Raw genomic sequence first — 17217 nt, 5'->3', positions numbered from 1 at the left:
CTAGTCGCTGCTCTGCTTTAACCAGCTTTGTCTGAACTAATTTTAACTGATCCATGCGTATTTTCTCCTTTTTTAACCCATAGCTCAGGGTTTCTCCTCTGACAGCAGCTTTGAATGTATCCCAAACTGTCTGGCAAGAGGCAGAGTCCTGATTTATCCTAAAGAATTCCGGGATCCATTCCTTCATTTTTTGGATATACCCTGGATCGGCTAATAGTGCCCTATCAAATGTCCAAGATCTAGGCTGCGAGCCCTTTCTCCCAATCTCTAAATACAAAAACAATGGGTTGTGGTCTGATATGATTCTAGGAAGTCTGTTGATCCTTATTTGGTTATGTAGAAAGGCTGTCTCAAAAAAGTAGTCTAACCTGACTAATTTCTTATGCGGGCAGAGAAAAAGGTGAACCCTGAGTCCTGCGGGCAACACAGCTGCCAGACATCGACCAAGCCATGATTAATGGCCAATGATTGAAGTGCCCTAAAAACTTTATTCTTTCTACCCAGGTAGAGTGTTTGTTCGTGAATGGGTTCTTTATTATCTAAATGTATATTGAAATCTCCACAGATTATGATAGGTGTTGCCCAGGTCGCAAGTTCTAAATTAAGCCAATCCAGTATCTCTGGATCATCTGTGTTGGATCCATAAATAGAACATAGAGTGAACCTTAGGCCCTTAGCCGAACATTCCAACAGAACCAGCCTGCCGAGTTTATCAGCGAATTGTTTATGTATAACCAAAGTACTGATCCGAGTTAATATCGCGACCCCTCTAGTGGTTGTGTGTTGTCGTGTAAAAACCGCTAGCTTCCAGCCATAAAACTCCATTAGTTGCTTTTGTGTAATTGGGATATGTGTTTCCTGCATACAAATAATATCGACATTCCATGACTTGAAAACTTCTCCTACAAGCTGCCGTTTTTTGTTATTATTGAGCCCACAAACATTCACTGTGGCAATACGTATTTCACTTAACTGTCCCATTTTCATGGATGTTGGTCCTTCTGGCTCCCTTGTATGCCCCATTCAAATTTGCTGCTTTCACACCCTGTCCCTTTTTCCACTGATGAGAGCCATCCCCCTGCTGTGTGTCCCATTATCCTTTTTGTCCCTGTGACCCCCCCCCCACCCTCCTTTAACCCACCCCCCAACCCTTACCCCTACAAATGGAATCGCCAGGCTCCTGAGCCTGTAAGATGATATTTGCCAGTCCCGCTCCCGTTAGCCCACCCATACGTAAAAAAAAACCTTCACACATCTATTACCAAGCCTTACCCGCGGTCCCTCTTCTTCACCCTCCCGATCGAAGCCCTTGACCAATAAACAATTCAAAGAGAAAAAAGAAGAGAACAAAAAAAGGCCAAAAAGAGATACATGAAAAGGAAAAATAAAATAAAATGGGAGGGTAGAGAGCGTAGTGAGGGGGGAGTTTACCTACCCCCAAACAATATCACATACATTTACATATAAATGGCTATTTACGGCAAACCCTCCCCCCCTTCTCCCGTACCCCCTGCACTTGACCAGTTTTAAGTTGCTGTACATATTCCCCTGCCTTAATTTCTGAGAGAAAAAATCTTATAGTTGTTTTATAGACAACTTTTAGACGTGCAGGGCTTAACAAGTAGGCTTCCGCCCCCAACTCTTGGAATTGAGCAATCATCTGCCTGAGTTGCCACCGTCTCTCTACAGTGGCATGTGCAAAGTCTGGCCTACTGAAGAATGATACACCTTCCACCATCACCTTTGAATTGGGGCGAGCTTTTTCAAACACAGCCTGTCTCAATATAAAATTACCAAAATACACTATAATAGCCTGTGGATAGCTCTGGTCTCTACCGGCAGAGGTCAAGGCTTGTTTTTTCCTCATTAACGGAAAACGGTGTGCTCTCTGAATCTCCTTTTCCCAATCCCACCCAATCAGGTCTGGGAATGCTTTCTTAAAAAGTAAAACTATGTAGGCCCTAGTATCCTGCCCCTCAAGGTCCTCTGCTATACCCAAAATCCTCAAGTTATTCCGCCGCTGGCGGTTTTCCGCATCTTCCAATTTCCATTGAATATCCGAGATCTGCTGTCCTTGTGTCGTCGTCTGTGCTGTTGCTGCTTTAACTTCGATTTCCAGCTCCTCAGTTCGAGTCTCCATGGCGGCGAAGCGTGCACCAATGTCCTGGCAAGATTTGCCCACTTTTTTAATGGACAATTGTAACTGTCTGTTTGCTGCTTTCATTTTCCTGCTCTCCCTCTGTGCCTGTTCATGATTCTGAACCATTGTCCTGTAGATAAGATCTAACGAGGGAGGCTCTGCAGGGCCACCCATGGAAGGGGGCACTAGAGTACTGCAGGCCGAATCACTTTTCGAAAAGGCCTGTTGGGTGGCCGTATAGTCCCCCTGCATTTCACCATCCTCCTCTTGAGGCTTAAGCGGGTCTCTCCTAAGCTTGGCCCCTGAACTACTCCTAACATCAGTTTGCCCAACTGATTTTCTTCTGTTGAGTAGTTGGATACCCAGATACTTGCTGCAGAGCTACTCTCAATATCTGAGTCTGTTAAAGGGATTTCTTCGTCTAAGTCGGAGTCTCTAGACTGATCGGAGAGAGAAAAAAAGTTTTCTGCTGTATCTAATGGCCCCTGATCAATGTTTGCTGGTTTCGCCTCTTTCCCCCTCTGGACTGGAGCTGGGGGGGTAGTCTCGTATGTCGTTGGGGACTTGGCCATACCCTCAGCTTGTTGCGAGTTTAACTTGCAGCTTAACGTACAAGGTTGTATTTCACATTTCTCTGGATTAGATTCCTGAGGCCCCTGATTTGAATCTTTGAGTTCCTGCTCAGATAATTTATCACACCCCATTGGGGGGGGGGGGGGCCACCACCTCCCCGCTCTTTCCTGGACTTGTACTATCAGTCTCTCGACTGGGTGGCTCCCTCCCCCCTGCATTGCATATAGGAGTGAGTACTTCAAGAAATGTAGATACAACAGGTACCTGCTCATCATTGACTCCTGGCACGTTAGATTGCGAATCACATACTGCCTTTTCCGTGGACCTTTGCTTAAGCCGCATCACGCTAGTAAACATTGTAGGAACAGAGTACCTGGTGTCTTTTTCCATGTCGGTTGTTTTATGCAGGCCCCCTTTCACTTGAGGATTGCTGTGCTCCTTCAATCCGGGGACCGGTAGCTTTTTGTCCTTTCTGGTTCCTCCTGGATCTTGGTTCTGCCGTGCCCGTAAGGAGCGAGGGGTCCTGTTTAACTTCGGCGCCATCAGGGCATCCCACAGACCCCACAAGCCAGCCAATGTTGCCAAGAAACGGCGGGGGTTGCGCTCGGTCGAGAGGAACAGGAGCGCGGGTCTAAGGCGAGCGTTGCGCTCGCATCTTCTTGCGGGGCCCTCCGGTGCTTGCCGACGCGGCCCCGATTCTAGCGGGGGCCGCCAGAAAGCCGTGAAGCGCCTGCAGCGGTCCGTGCTGCAGGCGCACAGTGTCCGTGGCTTTCGCGGGTGAATGGGAGCCGCATGTGATCTGGAGATGGGCTAGAGCAGTAGTGGCGATCAGCCGGGAAATCCGTCCGCCATCTTGGATTCAGTCCTCTTCGTTCTTGCAGAAACCAAAGCTTCTTCCATCCGGTGGCAGCTTCCTTGCACCCTCAGCTGGAATTTCCTGGGCATCTGCCCACTCTCGACATTGTCGCGACTCTTGGACTTGGTCCCCTTGTTTCACAGGTACTCAGGTCCGGAATCCACTGTTGTTGCTTTGCTGGTGTTGGTCTTCCTTGCAGAAACCCCCTATCACGACTTCTGTGCTCTCTGGGGGTTATAGGTGCACTTTACACCTACCTTACAGGGTCTTGGGGTGGGCTATTTTTCTAACCCTCACTGTTTTCTTACAGTCCCAGCGACCCTCTACAAGCTCACATAGGTTTGGGGTCCATTCGTGGTTCGCATTCCATTTTTGGAGTATATGGTTTTGTTGCCCCTATACCTATGTGCTTCTATTGCAATCTATTGTAACTTTACACTGCTTGCATTACTTCCTTTGGCTATTACTGCATATTTTTGGTATTGTGTACATATATCTTGTGTATATTTGGCATCCTCATACTGAGGATACTCACTGAGATACTTTTGGCATATTGGCATAAAAATAAAGTACATTTATTTTTAGTATATCTGTGTATTGTGTTTTCTTATGATATTGTGCATATGACACCAGTGGTATAGTAGGAGCTTTGCATGTCTCCTAGTTCAGCCTAAGCTGCTCTGCTATAGCTACCTTCTATCAGCCTAAGCTGCTAGAAACACCTCTTCTACACTAATAAGGGATAACTGGACCTGTTACAGAGTGTAAGTACCCCTTGGTACGCACTACAAGCCAGGCCAGCCTCCTACAGCGATCATCAATAAAGTTACCCAGGTTCTTGACTAACGCTTTAGGTTGAGGGGGAAGCCTGGTACTAATTGCCACCAATCATCAGATCAACAATCCTGAGCTTTCCCAAATAACACTATCTCTGTCTTGTCGCCATGTACATGTTTTTACTTACCACATCCGCTAGTGAGTTGCCTTCACTCTAAAGAAGGAGTCAAAACTCCCCTAGTGAGAACGAGAAAAAGACTTGTAGTGTTTTATTTTTTTTATTTTTTATTTTACGTTTTAGAACGACAGCTTTCCCTCACATCAGGTGTTTCTGTGAGCCGGGTTACCATAACAAGCTGCTAGATTCTTTCTTGTTGTGTGCACCACCTTATTTTTGGAGGTCTAGTTTGACTTTCGAGCTTGTAGTGTTTGCTTTCTTAGCAGAATATTGTGCTGTCCCTGTATCAGCAAACATCATGAGGGCCAACATGTTGTGGTACTTCGGCTTTCATGTTAGTTATTTTGCAAATGGTTCGCTTTGCACATCCTCAGAAACGTTCTCTGTTCTGTTTTATCTTCTCATGACATTTCTTTGCTGTGTGTGCATCTTCATTTACTGTGCCAGCTCTATCTGCAGATTTCTGGACTGTCTCAGCTTAGTCTACATACAACCACTAAACTGCCTTTGCTGTCTGTGTTTTATTCTCCTCTATATATATCCTTCCACACAATGCCTGATCTAGATAGGGTACGGCAACATGGACTGTGTACTTTGTGCCTGCTTCTGGTCCAAGAACACTGCCTAGCACAGCCTGTACTTTTTGTATGCCCTCTTTGTCTTCCTATGTGTGTATGTTCTCAGGTGCAGTCTGACCGACTTACTGTGTTTGGTATTTCTTTCTTGCAGTGTTGGAGCTACTGCCCTTATCACAGCCTATCACCTTGGTACTGGAGGAGGATGGCACCATTGTGGACGATGAAGACTACTTCCTGTGTTTACCTTCGAACACCGAGTTTGTGGCTCTGAGTGGAAACCAGACATGGACACCAATGTCTCCTGGTACATATGTGATTACTTGTCAATAGATGAAAGCATCATATTTTTGGCTGAGATACTGCTGATGCCTTGTAGGAAAGTGCCACTGTTGGCACTGTTACCCTCCCTCCACACTTTTTGAATAGTGTTGATGCCAACTTAGACTGGAAGTGTGCTGGGACCCTGCTAACCACTCCCTAGCACCAGTTTTCTTTCCCTAAAACTGCACCTTTGTTTTCACAATTGACACAGCCCTGGCAGGCAGTTAAGTCCCTGATAAAAGGTACCCATGGTACCAAGGCCCCTGTGGTCAGGGTAGGTCTCTAAGTGCTGCAGAGTGTATTATGCCACCCTAGGGGACCTCTCACTCAGCCCATGCAGACTGCCTTGTGTGCTGGTGGGGAGAAAAAGACCAAGATGAAATGACATTCCGCTCAGGGTGCCATGCCCACAGCCCACTGCCTGTGGTGTAGGTATGTCACCCCTCTAGCAGGCCTTATAGCCCTACTATACCACAGGTGAGGGCATAGCTGCATGAGCAATACCCCCTACAGTGTTTAAGTCCATTCTTAGACATTGTAAGTGCAGTGTAGCCATATTGAGTATATGGTCTGGGTCTGGGAGTTTGTCATTACGAACTTCACAGCTCCATAATGGCTATACCGAATACTGGGAAGTTTGGTATCAAACTTCTCAGCACAACACTAATGCTAGTGTGGGATTTATTGAAAAATGCACACAAAGGGCATCTTAGAGATGACCCTGTATGTTAGCCAAACTACTAGTGTAGGACTGACCGGTCTGTGCCAGCCTGCCACTTTCAGAAAAGTTTCTGACCACATGGGGTGAGTGCCTTTGTGCACTCTGTGGTCAGAAACAAAGCCTGTCCTTGGTGGAGGTGCTTCACACCTCCCCCTGCAGGAAATGTAACACTTGGCGGTGAGCTCAAGCCTCGGGTTACAGTGCCCCAGGGCACTCCAGCTAGTGGAGATGCCTGCCCCCCCGGACAAAGCCCCAGATTTGGTGGCAAAACCGGTAGGAAAATTAGGGAAAACAAGGAGGAGTGTCCAGAGCAGAGGTGACCTCCTCCCTGCAGAATCCTCCATCTTGATTTGGAGGACAAGGACTAATAGGGATAGGAAAGTGCACCCCTCCCCAAAGGGAGAGGGCACAAGGAGGGTGTAGCCACCCTCAGGGACAACAGCCATTGGCTACTGCCCTCTGACCTCTAACATGCCCCTATATCTAGGGTTTAAGTGCCTCCCTAGCCCAGCAGAGAAGAAGGAAGGCAACTGCTTTGGCCCCAGCCCTACCGGCCTGTCTCGTGCTTCAAAGAACCTGCAAGAAGACCATCGATGCATCCAGCGGACCCAGCAACCTCTGACAACTGCAGAGGACTGCCCTGCACCCAAAAGGACCAGGAACTCACGAGGACAGCAGCTCTGACTAAAATAAACTTAGAAACTAAGGACTCCCACATCACTCCAAGTGCGTGACTCCTGACACCTGTGCACCCAAACGCCCACGGACCTTGTCCCGGTGGTCCATCCAGCAAGAGAAGGTCCCAGGCGATTGCTAGCAAGACCCTTGCCTGCGTTGACCACTCCAACCCCCCCACAACGACACCTGCAGAGGGAATGCCGCGGACCCCACACCACACCCCCCCGCACAAGAGCTCCGGACAAAGATATCCAATGCCTAAAGGACACACTGCACCCGCAGCCCCCATTCCTTGGAGAAACCGGCGCCTCATCGTTCAGTAGGCAGCCCTCCTCCTTATCCGACCATTGGTGTGCCCAAGACGCCACCCCTCGACCCTGCCTGCAGGCTCCGAGTGACCTCTGGGGTCTCCCCATAGACCTGCATTGGAAACCCGATGTCCTGTTTGCACCCTGCATCCAGCCACCCCTGGGCTGCTGATGGTGTATGTTTGGTGCCTACCTGTGGCCCCTCCGGTGCTGTTCTAAACCCCCCTGGTCTGCTCTCCGAGGGCAGGTGCTTACCTGCTGTCTGACTAGATTCCGAGTACCCCTATCACCATAGCGGCCCATGTTAATTTGGTTCTTTTTTTACCTTTGCACCTGACCGGCCCATGTTGCTGGTGGTGGGTGTTTGGGGTTAGCTTGAACCCCCAACAACGGACTCCCTAAACCCCTGAGATAAGAACTGTAAGCTGAATACTTACCTGTAAAACTGTACTATCTTTTCTTCCCCCAGGAACTGTTGAAAATTGCAGTGTCCACTTTTAAAATAGCTTTTTACCATTTTAAGAAAAACTGTACACATTGTCGATTCTATTCAAAGTCCTGAATATATATATATATATGCAAAGTATCTTTTCATTTTATGTACTTACCTGCAAACTGAATCTTGTGGCTCTACAAATAAATCAACAAAACATATTTTTCTATATAAAATCCTATTGGTCTGGAGTTAAGTCATTTTGGGGGTTATTACAACTTTGGAGGAGGTGTTAATCCGTCCCAAAAGTGACGGTAAAGTGACGGATATACCACCAGCCGTATTACGAGTCCATAGGATATAATGGACTCGTAATACGGCTGGTGGAATATCCGTCACTTTACCGTCACTTTTGGGACGGATTAACACCTCCTCCAAAGTTGTAATAACCCTCTTAGTGTGTGTTTCTTCTATCACTTGTATGGGTACAACAAATGCTTAACACTACCCTCTGATAAGCCTAACTGCTCGACCACACTACCACAATTCGAGCAATAGTTTTATCTATTTCAGCCTCTGTCAAGGCTCTAGGGAACCCCTGGACGCTGTGCACACTATTTCTCATTTTGATATAGTATATACAGAGCCAGCTTCCTACATGCCTTAAGATTTGTACCTAGGCCATCTTGTTCATGCTTACTGTGAGGGGAGTTTCCCTCGGTTACTTGCTTTTTCTCTCTAGACACTGTGGAAGGCTCCCTCCTCGGAGCACATGCGAGTCCCAAGCTATTCCATCAGGCCATACTGCTGATATCCTTTGAGTAAAACTAGGAAGCTGAAAATAAAAGTAATATGTTTCACTCGGTTTTTCTGCATGGTGCTCCACAACTGTCAACATGTTTTGTAATACAGCTCGAGTCTTTGAAACCATGTTTGCAGTTTTCTATGTGATCCTAGTTTTTGTGTTAGAGGTTAGGAATTTTTTTTTCATTATCTTAGAAGAATTCTCTCACAATGTTTATGAACTTTCTTTGTGCAGAGAGAGGTCAATAGGTCGTCCAGGGATGCTCATTTACATATTTTGCTGATTCCCGCAAATACTTTAAAAAAAAAAAAACATGTAAAATTGAGGTCCAGTTAACACTACTTCGCAAAAGTGCTGATACCGCCCCCTTTAAAGATAGTGTTTATGCTGGATTTGTGCTGTCAAGCTTCTTTGTCTTTGTGCCACAGCCATAGTTAATTTCACATTCACAAACTTAAATAAATTGCTCAAATGCCCAAACACCATATAAACCCTTAAACCGATCACTTGTTGCCTCGTTATTGTTCTTTTTTTCCTATCCTAATTTGTGTGAGGTTTGGTATTGGTAACAACGGCATTCATTTAGGAGTATAAAGGTACTAGCGCAAAAGAGAGTGACGAGGGCCTTTCTACCTGTTTGCAGGTGCTTGACTGCATTAGTTCAACCATACCTCTAATCCTTAGTGAAAGTTTGGAGTGCCTCCTCTGTGTTCAACACAAAACCTCTAGATAAAGACTGTGCCTCTCATGAACACTCTGTTTTCTATCTCCTCTTGTTTGTCAGGTGGAGGTGAATTTGTATCGTATCCAGCTCATGTATCTTCAGCATCTGTGGATGAATTAGACTCCCCAAACATGCCACGGTGGAAGCAGTTGGCTGCACAGCTGAAATGTGACTTATCCCAAATCATTCTACTGTCTGAAGAAGATCTCCAGGTACTGGTATAGATATCCCTAACACTTAAGCTAAAACAGGACACAGAGAGGTGGTGGGTGTTGATGACAGAAGGAGCTGTGATATTAAAAAAAGGAAGGCAAGTTATGAACCGAATGGAATCCCCTTTTTATTGTGAGCCCAAAAAACTGCGTTCTTGGCTACTACACTGTGCTTCTGTTAAAACTGACAAAATGAATTCACTTCTACGCATGGCTAACTCCAGAAATATTCACAAGCAAAATGTTTGATGCATACGTCTTGTTGCTTTCATACTGACTGTGGCTACTTTGAAACATGCACTATCCTAACACACAACACACTCATAGACAAACCAAATAGGGTGATTATTAAATCATCTAAGCACATACAGTTCTGAAGCTTTCGTAAGCTAGAAAATGCCAACGTTTTAGTAAATTCTAAAACTCTTATGTTCAACCTGCAGTGAAAGTCCTGTTAACACTCCTCGAAAAAACTTACAGATGTAAACAGTCTTGGAACTAAAATCAAGGAAACATAAAAGTATAAGCTGGTTAAATGTGGTTAAACTTCTATTGAAATGGACCATCTCTGAGCACTTAACTGAGGAGGCTTAACAAAAATGAGCCTATTTAGTGGAGATTCATGCAGTATGTTAGTTCTCCAAAAAGTGAAGAGGGAAATGGTTGGGGCAGAAGATGCTCAAGGACTAGTAGTCCTTGAAAATGGGCAGCAAGCGGGTTAGTAGGCATCTGGACTATAATCAGCAGCTTGCACTCAAGTCATACTGTAAGATCATAAGTGGTGTTAGCCGTGCTGCAGCAGCAGAAGGTGGGGGAAAAGAGATACACGGCACATATCACGCCAGGAATCACCTTCACAGCAGTCCGTACATGTTCATTAGCACCCTGGGCATTTGCAAGATCTTGTCTGTGCTCAGCACAAGTTCAGCATGCAGAATTATGCAGGCATCGCTTAGATTCTTCTAGGCCTGATATTTGAGGTAGCGAAGCTACATCTGGTTCCTGTGTAGGAAATGCAAGTGAGGCTATGGGCATGGCTTGTGTTTCCATAAATTCTCAATACCCAAATCCAAACTTGATCCAAAAGCGACCCGAGTGTCTCCTGAGTTTGAAGATATACATTTACTTTAAAAAATAATCTAATCTAGGCCACCTGAAGCTAAATGTTATTTATGGCCAGCTGCCATACTATTGTCCGTAGGTAAAAACCATTGTTCATAGGAGGCCTAGAAGCCCATCATCCATAACTTCTATATATTGACAGGAACAATTATACAATTACATGTCATAGAGGTCTTAGATTGATACTCAAATATTATATTTTATTTTTGCAAGGTAAAGCTTTCAAACATAATTTTGTAAAACGTCTAAAATATTATACGAAATTCCACCAACCCACTGAGTACACAAATACTGCGCAAGGGGCTGCACTGATCTTTCTTGAAAGAAAGTAATAGATTTTAGCACATGCTGAATTGTTGTTCTGGTAATAATAGTACAGTTTTAAAGTGTACCTTAAACACATTCCCTTGGGCATATAAATGATATCCACGTGCCACTGAGGATGTATTCAAATTAAACCTAAATACCAAAAAAGTTCATATTTACTGCAAGTAAAGATTTTTAATTCTTAAAATATTACTCCAAAAAGACCAACCTAATGTTGACCCGTATACATCAGAATAGAATCTCATGTTAAAAAGGGTATGCAAAGAATTTTTTATAAGCCAATTAATTCAATACATGATTTAAAAACAGGCACAGAATCACTAACCTACAGAATCTATACTGTTATGTCAAGTAGGAAGGACTCAATGACATTACCCAACCTGCTAGTTCGCGTGTGTAGAAAAAAACTACCTTGAGTAAATAATATACCCACAATCTCTTTTTGTATGCATTCCATTCCGCATTACCACAATTAAAATCAAAACTATAGTTCATTAACTTTTCAGGAGTTTAAAGTTACTCTAAGTATCCTTCATCAGGACAGACGCTAAGAAATCATATGTACTTGCACTACTTATAAAATCTCCTTGTTCAAGGGAAATTATTACAACAGCCAAAAACGTCTAATGAATTTAAGGTGAAATGTCTGTTCAGTAATTACTTGCAGCACCATTAAGTTGTGCAGCTGCCAGACGCAGAGTCGCATTTATCTTATTTCAATATGTCACCTTGCTGCATAGCACCTTAAGGAATTATGCGCTAGTAGTGCCTCCAGCCATGGCAGCTTGCACAGCTAGAGGTGCTAAAGCACCATTCTGTGACAGTGAGAGATTGGAAATTCAAGAACAAGTTTCATACAAGGAGGTCAGAACAGGTTACCTGAACTAGATGGATTATGGGCAGGGCTACTAGAATTGGGCGATTGTGTAGCGATTTGTTTGCATGATTCTAGTTTTGCTGCATTTGCCACACAATCCATCATCTGCTGAAAAAGTTGCAGATTTCAACTAAAAATATTGTTTCTAGCTCAAACGGCCCAAAAGTTACTAACACTGCAATGACTTGTGTGACCTTGAAGTGGAAGGCCCTCTGTAAAGATCGACTGGTCACCTTTCTGTTGATTATTCCTACATTTGGATATTAAACTGGTGCTAATAAGGTGCAACCAATGCCCAGAAAGTATTACCAAATTTAAAAATGAGGAAATAATGTAGTAATACTGTTACAAAATGTGTAGCATAATTTGCCTTTTCATGATGCATAATTTACTCAGCCCTGCTGCATAATTTGGCACTCTCCTGCCGCATAATTCCAGTGGCTATGATTATGGACAAGGAAGTGCAAAAATGGTGTAATATCTGGCGTGATCCTTAGCTCGCTACCTATCAGGTTTACAAAATTGACTCTTCATGTGTACACATGTCAACATTAGGGTGGTGTTTTTTAGTAATATTTTGAGAATTAAGGATCTTTACTTACAGAAATTATGAATTATGTATTTTGGTTTCAATTGTATAATATCAGTGCATTTCACTACTTGGGATTTTGAGTAGATAACTCTTGACATTTATTAAGCAGATGAGAACCTTTTTACCCACTGTGTCTAAGCCAGGCTCTCTGATGGCCTCTTCCAGGCACAATGGTATCTGGATACTCAATAAGTCGACTGTGCCTGGAGGCTATATTGTCAACGAAGGTCTGAGTGAGTGCAGTTCTCAGTTTATCTTTGTACTACTTGATTTTTTTTTCATAGGATTTGCATGTTCTTGTTACCTGAGTATATGGTAACTCGTGTTAGTATTGGGTCTGACCAGAGTTATTTCATGGTTTGCTTTCTCAGCTGCATGTCAGTGAGACAAATATGATCATGAAATTCCATACGACACCAGTGCTTTGTCATTTGCATGGGCTACCAATAAGGGTCAGATCATATGCAAGGCTCCACCTGTTGGCCATGGGGGGTAGGTAACAACACATAATTATGTGAAATTACGAATAACTGTTTTTATCACTGCTAGAATTTATAAAATGCAGGGTCAGGAGAACTGGTTAAGACTATATTATTTTTTGCCAATTTCCTCTTTTCTGGTCTGGTTTTCTCTTCTGTGCTTGGAACCCCCATTGAGTCTGTAGCTCTTAATGAGGGAATTGGAGGGATTACCCCCTCTGCTCAGAGCTCACCACAGCCATATGGGATCAGTTTTGTTCTACAAGGAGGCCTAAGACATAGGAATAGATGAGTCCTTAACCAACTTCAGAGCTTGCTTTTAACTTGGCATTCCAGGAAATTACACTTGAGATTTGAGTATGCTGAAAGTAAATCATGCATGACTGTGCTGCAGCCACCTTGGTGTAACCCTGGGCCTAATTCATTGCCCAGGGGTGTGGAATTTAAAAAAATATCTACTTGTCCATGGGACAGGTTGCTTCTTAAATCTTCTTGTCCTGTAAAAAAAAATCTACTTGTCCCTTTAGTGCCCTGTAGTGCGGTGACAAATTATGGCAGCAATCTCATTATGTAAGAGCTCTGATAATAGCCTCTTTGATTATGCTAGGGCTACTAATATGGTAGGGCTTGAATACTTGCAATTTCAATCCCTGCTTTAGCAATTTCCTTATTTTGCCACCTTTCCGCAGAACTATATAATGGGGCTGGAGGACGCAGTAAGCAATAGTTCCAGGGCTGGAATGCCTTTGAGTCTGCAAACCTACTAACTTGCATGTTTTACGGATTTTCACCAGCTCTTGTCTAATCTTTTCCCATAATGAGAATGGTTGGGAACTTACTCCTGACAGTGGCAGAAGTAGTTCTTCAAGGATCGGGAAAAAACTGGTTGGAAGGAAAGTGAACTTGTAAATACTCAATAGAGTTCACATGATAAAATCTACACATGCATATTTTGCTCCTGCTAAAATAGAGTTCACAAATATTTTCTAGGAGTACCATCTACTGGTCTACTTCTGTAAGTTCTGTGAATTCATGAAAGCCACTAATTCAATGACATATACTATGGGTACACTTTTGTGACTTTTTTAAACAATGCGGTCCCTAATTAGGTCTGGCATTAAGACAGACATTTGTTTTAATTAAACTTCTATTTCTCTCTCAATCCACTGGCTTTACTGTTAGTGATCGCATTCCGCACTTCTACAAGGAGCATATTGGCACACAACGTAGTTTTGTTCAGTGCCAGGGGCTACTGTGGCTATCAGTGGTGTAACAAAACTGGAGGGGGCCCCCCTGCTAAGAACATGGAGGGCCACCCTCCAAACTCACAAAAAATGTCAGATCGGTTGGCTTTGCCAGTGCTTGTTCATTTTCATGCTTTCCATAATCTTGCTGAAAACGGTTACTCTGATTTTCCATTAGGAATATTTTTTGGGAAATATTAGCATGCATCAACACATTTTACTAAATGACGCTCCAAAGAAATAACACCTAAAATTTCATTGTAGCGAAAAACGTTTTTTTTACTACTCACATTGTTTTTCTGAACATTTTATTTTGAAAGCAAAGAATCATCACTCTTGCTTACAAGTTTCTGCCTGCAAACATTTGCATCTAATCAGAGAGCATTCTGGGAGCATTATGTTTAGCCTCCTATTGGTAAACGTTTCAAACGTGTTTACACTTTTTTTTTAATGGAACCTCTGTCATTAGTGCAGTGCGACCTTAAAACATTTATTTACAGCGCTCTCCCTAATAATAAAGGCTTTTCATTAATACCATAAATACAAGTTTGAACAGCATTAACATATGGGCACACAAATTACCTCAACTGCAGATTGTTCTCATAGGAATTCCACATCCCTGAATGCTGTAGCCCACCAAGCTTTGCACATATTCTGCAAATCTTCCTAGCTCCTGATAAGAAGAAAAAAACTGTTTTGTACATCAGAAGGCTATTTGGACTGAATCCCGAATGCCAAAGTTGGACAAAACAGCTTCCCAACTGCCACTGTTTGCAGGAGCCTCGTGTTTCTTGATGCCCCGAAGTGGCCTTGTAGCGGTGAATAGCAAGGACTCCCAAGGACTACAATGAACTTTTCTGAAACTAAAATGCATGGGGTGCTACTTGCTCCTTTCCTATTTCTGCTGATGTGACCTGCTGTGCTGCTGCTGTATAAAGGTATCAGTCTGCCAAATTTCCAATGAGAACTGACTGAGAAAAGCTCTCAGAGCATCTTCGAAGGTTGTGTTAAGCATTGTCTTCCACGGTACACCTATGTCACCCAGTTGCGTTTTGTTTTTTGTCTTTCCTCTTCACAGAGATCATTCAAATAGGCTGTTTATCCCTTTTGAGCCCTCATCAATTATGCATTTTACACTTCAAACATATGAAGTCTTGGCTCCAGTTTGTGACCAAGCCTGAAGATAACCATCATCACTCAGCTTAGATCACTATCTTATCTGACTGTCTGCACTTAGGTATTAAAGTGCTTGTCATTCTCTGGCCCTCCTTTACATAATTCCCACAGAAACTAGTTTCCCTTCTAATAAGGATTACGAGTGCAGCAGAAAACTGATCTTGGTGAAATGTAAATGGTAAAGCTACACTTGAGTGGAGTTAAAACCTGTGCAATAGGTGCACAAACATTTATTGCTGTGGTTATTCAACTACTGGAAATGAGTTATTTTTATTTACCATGTTTTTACTTTCTCAAGAACCTGCTGCTGTGATGATCACAGGAACCATTGTTATTTTTTGATGGGATTGTTTACTACTATATCACGTGAAACTAGATTGTTGTACATTATAACCCCCCACCACCCTTTCAATACATCTCGGGACACTACATTGTCATGGTTGGGAGAACCCACCAACCCCACCCCTATTTGTAAAGTTATCCTTACATAAGTTTTTAATTAACTCTCATCTCTAACCTATTCACATTACTTGTATGCATGTGTTGGTATATAAGGAGCCAAAACGTAGCTCAAGAGCAACACCAAACATGGTTAGTTTGTTTGCAAGACAAGCTGGAGTCTTGTTGAAGGCTTTATAAGTGATGAGGCACATCTTGAAGATTATCCGTCTGGAAGTGACAGCCAGTGTAGGTCTTTTAATGTGGGGATGATGCTAAATGTCTTAGAGCCCTTTCTGGGATGGCTTGCAGGGTGCTAGGACAGTGTAGTGGAGACAGATGTCCAGGGCGTTGCCTACATCCAGATGCATGAGGACTAATGCTTGTAATGTTGTTCTAAAGTCCTCTCCCTGAAAATATTTTTTAACTTTCTTCAAGAGGAAGCATTGGAACCACCTTCCATGCAATCTGTTGCTTCAATAAGAGGTCAGTGTCAAGGGTCAACTAAGAGATTTTGCATGATCTGTTGGCTGGGGGAATGAAGTGTGATATGTTTTTTTGATTGTAAAACCAACCAGGGGAGAATCTGGGGTTGTTTGGTGCTGTTGCCAGACAGGAGGAATTTAGCCTCTAGGCAATTTAGCATCAGGAAATTAGTTCATATTCAAGAATGGATGCATTTCAGGCAGGATTTAGGTATTTGTATGTAGCCGGGTGGAGATACTTTTAGGTAGATCTGGGTATCATCTGTATATTGATGGATCTTGAGGTTGCTGTCTTCAAAAATGGATCCGAGAGGTTCCAGAAGATTGGAGAAATGATGAACCACTAGGTTACTCCGCAGGAGACAAGGAATTCCCATGATATTGTAGAAATTTGCACAAGTTGGTGCCAGTTCATGAAGTGGTAAATGAACCATTTCAAGATAGGATCTGAAAATCTCATGCATTGTTTTAAGGTGTTAAGCAGTTAAGTGGTAGACTTTGTCAAAGGATGCATAAATGTCAAACAGGACCAAGATGTCTTGCTGTTGAGGAGACAATTGCCGTTGAATACTTGAAGTATTGCTGCTCAGTGCTGCAGCATGCTCTGATGCATGACTGGTAGTCCTGTAGTAGATTAATTTTGCTGATGTGGTCCTGTAACTGGGTGTTGACTGCTTTTACAATGATTTTTCCTTTGAATGGAAGGTGGACTAAAGGCTGCAAGTTGGTGAAGTTGGCTTGTTCCACATAGGATTTCTTTAGCAGGGCAAGAATCAACCCAATCTTAAGGGCGCTTAGGAATTTTCCTTGTCTTAGATTGGCATTGACAATGCAGAGAAGAGTTATGAGTGGCCTCTTCTCAGAGTGATTTGAAGATAGAAGCGTGGCTTCTTCATAGGAGATGAAAACAAATAATGGTGTTGAGGATGATAGCACTAAGAATAGACAACCTAATTTTATTTGAGGGAAGGGTAATTTTGCTGTAAAAGCAACAGTCCCTTTAAAAACCTCATGCTTCTGCTGTATTCTGAGTAGGCATGCTTCTAGTATGGCATGGTTGAGATTGCACTGTCCAAATTAATCAAGCATAGTATGGCTGATAATGGAAGTCAATGAGTAAGTTGCCTCCTTCTATGCCAAGCCAAGAGACAAGGTCTCCTTATTCCATCTGGT

General features: G+C 43.3%; 1 protein-coding gene across 3 annotated transcripts in view; it reads left to right on the top strand.

Annotated features, from left to right (window-relative positions):
• Positions 1-17217, top strand: part of LOC138301097 (DNA fragmentation factor subunit alpha-like) — a 67014-nt gene that overhangs the window by 17530 nt on the left and 32267 nt on the right. For all 3 annotated transcript variants that reach the window (XM_069241201.1, XM_069241200.1, XM_069241202.1), the window contains exons 3-4: positions 5254-5406; positions 9153-9304. In XM_069241201.1, the coding sequence (XP_069097302.1) occupies positions 5254-5406; positions 9153-9304 (305 nt within the window). The remainder of the gene's footprint in view (positions 1-5253; positions 5407-9152; positions 9305-17217) is intronic.

The sequence above is a fragment of the Pleurodeles waltl genome, chromosome 6, assembly GCF_031143425.1.
Source record: "Pleurodeles waltl isolate 20211129_DDA chromosome 6, aPleWal1.hap1.20221129, whole genome shotgun sequence".
NCBI lineage: Eukaryota > Metazoa > Chordata > Amphibia > Caudata > Salamandridae > Pleurodeles > Pleurodeles waltl.
The sequence above is the reverse complement of the archived record's forward strand: the minus strand, read 5'-3'. Positions and strand labels throughout refer to the sequence as shown.